General features: G+C 40.0%; 1 protein-coding gene across 1 annotated transcript; it reads left to right on the forward strand.

Annotated features, from left to right (window-relative positions):
- The first annotated feature begins 2701 nt into the window (after positions 1–2701).
- LOC148032324 (aspartyl protease family protein 2-like) lies at positions 2702–3274 on the forward strand. Its single transcript, XM_087683918.1, has one exon. The coding sequence runs from the start codon at positions 2702–2704 to the stop codon at positions 3272–3274; it is 573 nt and encodes a 190-aa protein (XP_087540044.1).
- The last annotated feature ends 619 nt before the right edge of the window (positions 3275–3893 follow it).

Here is a 3893-nt window from a genome sequence, read left to right on the forward strand (position 1 = left end):
GTAGCATATGAGCTTGAGAAGAGCTTCTGGGTTGGGAGTAGCTTCAGAGAGACACTTGACATCAACAAAGCTTGGGCAGTTGTTCCTCTGTATCGGGTTTTCCTAGCTCCTTGGCTTCTCTTTCCCAATCCCCCCCAAATGGCCTTGGGAGGCCTTGTATTCATGCTGTGATGTTAGCTTTCAGCTCCAGTTATGTTGTTGAGCCCTTGATTGTTCTTTAATGGTTCTGAATAATACAATTAGCCACACTTTATTTTGCTCGAAAAGGTTGAAGTGGTGGGTCAAGAGGCATTAAGTGGTGGGCAGGAAAGTCAAAGACAGAGCGCGAGGAAGGAATAACAAGCAGTGAGCTAATGTATCATGTATAGAAATTTATACACTAGAAAGGAGGGGGTGGGTCAAGTAAGGATGGGTACGGCAAGCTGGGAGGGGTTGCCTTATGATTTTGTAAAACACTATTGATAGGTTTTTCTATGATTCTGTAATATTATGTGGTGTTAAGGTGTAACCAAGGAAAAGTTTTGTATGTACGAGTGTATAAACAATGAATTTGGTTTCTTTATAATGCTATCAGTATACTAACTCCAAAATTTGCAGCCATCATGTGAAGGATTGCAAGCTGCAACTTTACATGGTGCTGATTTTAACTCTTCAAACAGGTTATGGATGAGGGAGTAGCAACACATCATTTGAAATTATTGATCCCTAAATTTCTCAGGTACCAATTTTCACCAACAAAAATCTTAATTTTGATGCACAATCACTATCAAAACTTTGTCTAGGATATCAAATAACAACATAGTGCATGCATTTCTCCTTTGAAGCACCCCCTATCATAGGCCCTGTCAAAAAGCATGTGGATAGACATGTTTGGGAGTATAGTCATCAGTGCAAATATCACTAGTAGCAATGGGTAAGTAAGCGAAGGGCTGTAGGCTCATGGTGACACGTGGAAGAAGTAGGAGATGTATTCAATAGAGATCACATTGAATTCCATGATGCACAAAATCTATAGAAGCAAAATAAAAAATGATCCCTTTCGTATTGACTTCTTGGAGCTTAATGAATTAATAAGAATCATTGGGCATATTGGATTTGAAGGAGTGGCTTCCTGAGTTTCTTGAGACAATCTAAGGATTGGTACTTTAGTTCACCTTGGATATTTAATAGCTAAGACCAATCTAACTTCTTGTGGAATATGGCTTGCTTGTAGGACATTTTTCATCGGCATCATCATTTCTAATAAGAGTATCAATGTTTAGCTAGCATTTGAACAAATCAAGGAGTATTTCTTGTGAATCTTTATCTAATCTTTTAGAAGAAGCCTATGCGCACTTGAAACCTCACTACTAAGAGGCTTGTTCTATTAGCAACTTTTTCATATGGAGTTAGAGTGGTCATGATAGTAGGTCTTCTAGACACATGCAACACCAACAAGGTGCTTGGAGGAGAGGAAGCATATCAAACCCTCGATTGCCACCACAAGGTATGTATCCTTATGAAGGAAATTCATAGAAGGTACAATTGTTGCTACTTTGGTGCTCTTACATTAGATGCACCTCTTGCTACTTTGGTTGTAGCAAGGCCAATAAAAGGCTAGATTGGTTGAAGTTTGAGCTTGATGGATCTGTATGTTTCATCCACCTATTTAAACAACTTGCTAAAACATTGAAAATGAAGAATGTAAATTCAAGGTTTTGATATCCTATTTACATATACTGGTAAGCTAAATCAATTTGACTTGGTATGATACTTCAATCTATTGGATTCCTATCTTGTGGGAAAACTCAACACTAGCATATGTGTTTGGTAAATCTTATTGTTTGAGAGTCTAGATAGCATTTCATATTCCCACAAGAGTATGCATTGATTTGGATGGGCATTACATTTATCCCGATTAGTAAGTATGATACAATATGATTCCATGAGCAAATAATTTAAATGTCATTTCATTATTTGTCTTGTTGTGGATAGGATACAGGGTTTGAAGCATACAACCAATACAGTAGATCTATATTGTGGAGCTATGGGAGATTGCAATGATTTTAGGATCAAAGGGAAGGAAGTTTGCTAAAAATGGTAGGTCTTCTCTTATTGCTCTGAGCTTTTTTCGCTATGTACATGTTTGAGCCTTTTGATATCCTTGTTGATTGTAAGCACAAAACGAATCTCGAGACAACATTGTTGCTGAAGCAGCAAGGATCTAGATTTCAAAAAAAAGGAAGGGAGGCTTAAGAAGAGCTAACAAGACTTGATTTTTTAATGGTGGAGCAGATCCGAAGAGAATGACAACTCTAGATCTACCTTAGGTACTGTAGAACATGGTGAAGTAGAGAGAATGTAGTGTTCAAGACAACTTTTTTAGTGGATTCAATCACAATTCTATTGCTAACAATACAACATTGTAAATAAATCGTGATTAGTTTTCTTAACATGATATATTGGTGTGATAATGGCTTGTATTAATGGTTTCGTCTAGTTTTCTTGTATAGGAAAAATTTACTATATCTATGGTTTCAACTAGTTTTCTTATCTAGGAATATTTTACTAGATCATCAACTAGGAATTTTAAAAATATTCTATATAAAAATATTTTACTAGATCACTAACTTGTAAAGTGTTCAACTTCTACTAGTTGAGACTTTTTCTAGATACTTTGATAAGTATCTAGAAAATCTCTCTTCTTTTACTATATGGAAACATGTTTAAAGCTCCTTGTGATCTCCGGACCTTCTACTATGTCTTTCTCACCGGCATCACCGTTGGCTCCTCCCTCCTCCCCATCGCCCCCTCCGCCTTCCAAATCGACAGCCGCACCGTTATCCTCGACTCCGAAGTCGCCATCTCCCGCCTTCCCCCTCCTGCTTATGCGGCTCTTCGCACCGCCTTTGTCCGTGAAGTCGCGCCCCACCTCGGCCACGCGTCGCCTGTTGACACTGGATCCTTCCTCGACACCTGCTTCGACACCACCCACACCCAGCTACGTGCTCAACCTCCGCACGATCAGCCTCTCCCTATTCCACGTGTCGTGCTTCACTTTGCAGGTGGCCTCGACCTCGAGCTACCTCCCTCCAATGTCCTCGTCTGGCTAGACGACTGGGCGAGCACCGCGGACGGAAACCCCCCCTCCACGAGGAAGCTATGTCTCGCATTCGCCCCTGCCCCTGATGCCATGTCCTTCTCCATCATCGGCAACGTCCAACAGCAAGGCTTCCGCATTCTCTACGATGCAGCCAGTGCTAGGCTTGGTGTCGCACCGCACCAATGCACCTAGACTCTCTAATTCATTGCACACCTTACTGGCTTCTCAGAGTCTCTGTCGAATTGTCGGTGGAGCCTTGTCCTCCTTCATGTAAACAGAATATTATTTCCAAAGAAAGAAAAGTTCTGACATTCTTTCTAAAATCGAATATCAATCCTGCTCATTACCTGGCTTGATAGATGGATATGAGTTCTCATTCCTGCTGATCAGGTGGAATGGAATGGACGATGTGTGGGTCTATGTAGATTAATGTTGGTGAAATCTCGTTCTCTCGCTTCGATCTCGCTCCTACGCTGCACCACTAGAGCTATATATACACAAGGGACTTTTAGTCAATCCCTATATAGGAAATCTTGTAAAATGTAGGAAAATATTTCCTATATGTGTATGCATGTATTCCCTATATACAACTAGGGAATGACATTCCCCACATCTAATAGTAGGGAATTAAAGGTCAATATAGACTATTTCTTACGTTATGTCAAAATTCCCAATATAAGTGTATACAAGAACATGTTTGGATTAAAAACCTTATAGGTTTTCATGCATGCCTCGCATGAATTGGTCTATACCTCATGGTTAATTTAAGAGCAATAGTAAAATACTCACCCTTGCAAGCTTGGACATGCCA

Source organism: Lygodium microphyllum, chromosome 8 (genome assembly GCF_053477565.2).
Source record: "Lygodium microphyllum isolate KBCC chromosome 8, Lygodium_microphyllum_v1.1.10, whole genome shotgun sequence".
Classification (NCBI taxonomy): domain Eukaryota; kingdom Viridiplantae; phylum Streptophyta; class Polypodiopsida; order Schizaeales; family Lygodiaceae; genus Lygodium; species Lygodium microphyllum.

Excerpts from the sequence above, each read along its gene's own strand:
- LOC148032324 (XM_087683918.1), top strand. The coding sequence starts at position 2,702 with ATGTTTAAAGCTCCTTGTGATCTCCGGACCTTCTACTATGTCTTTCTC.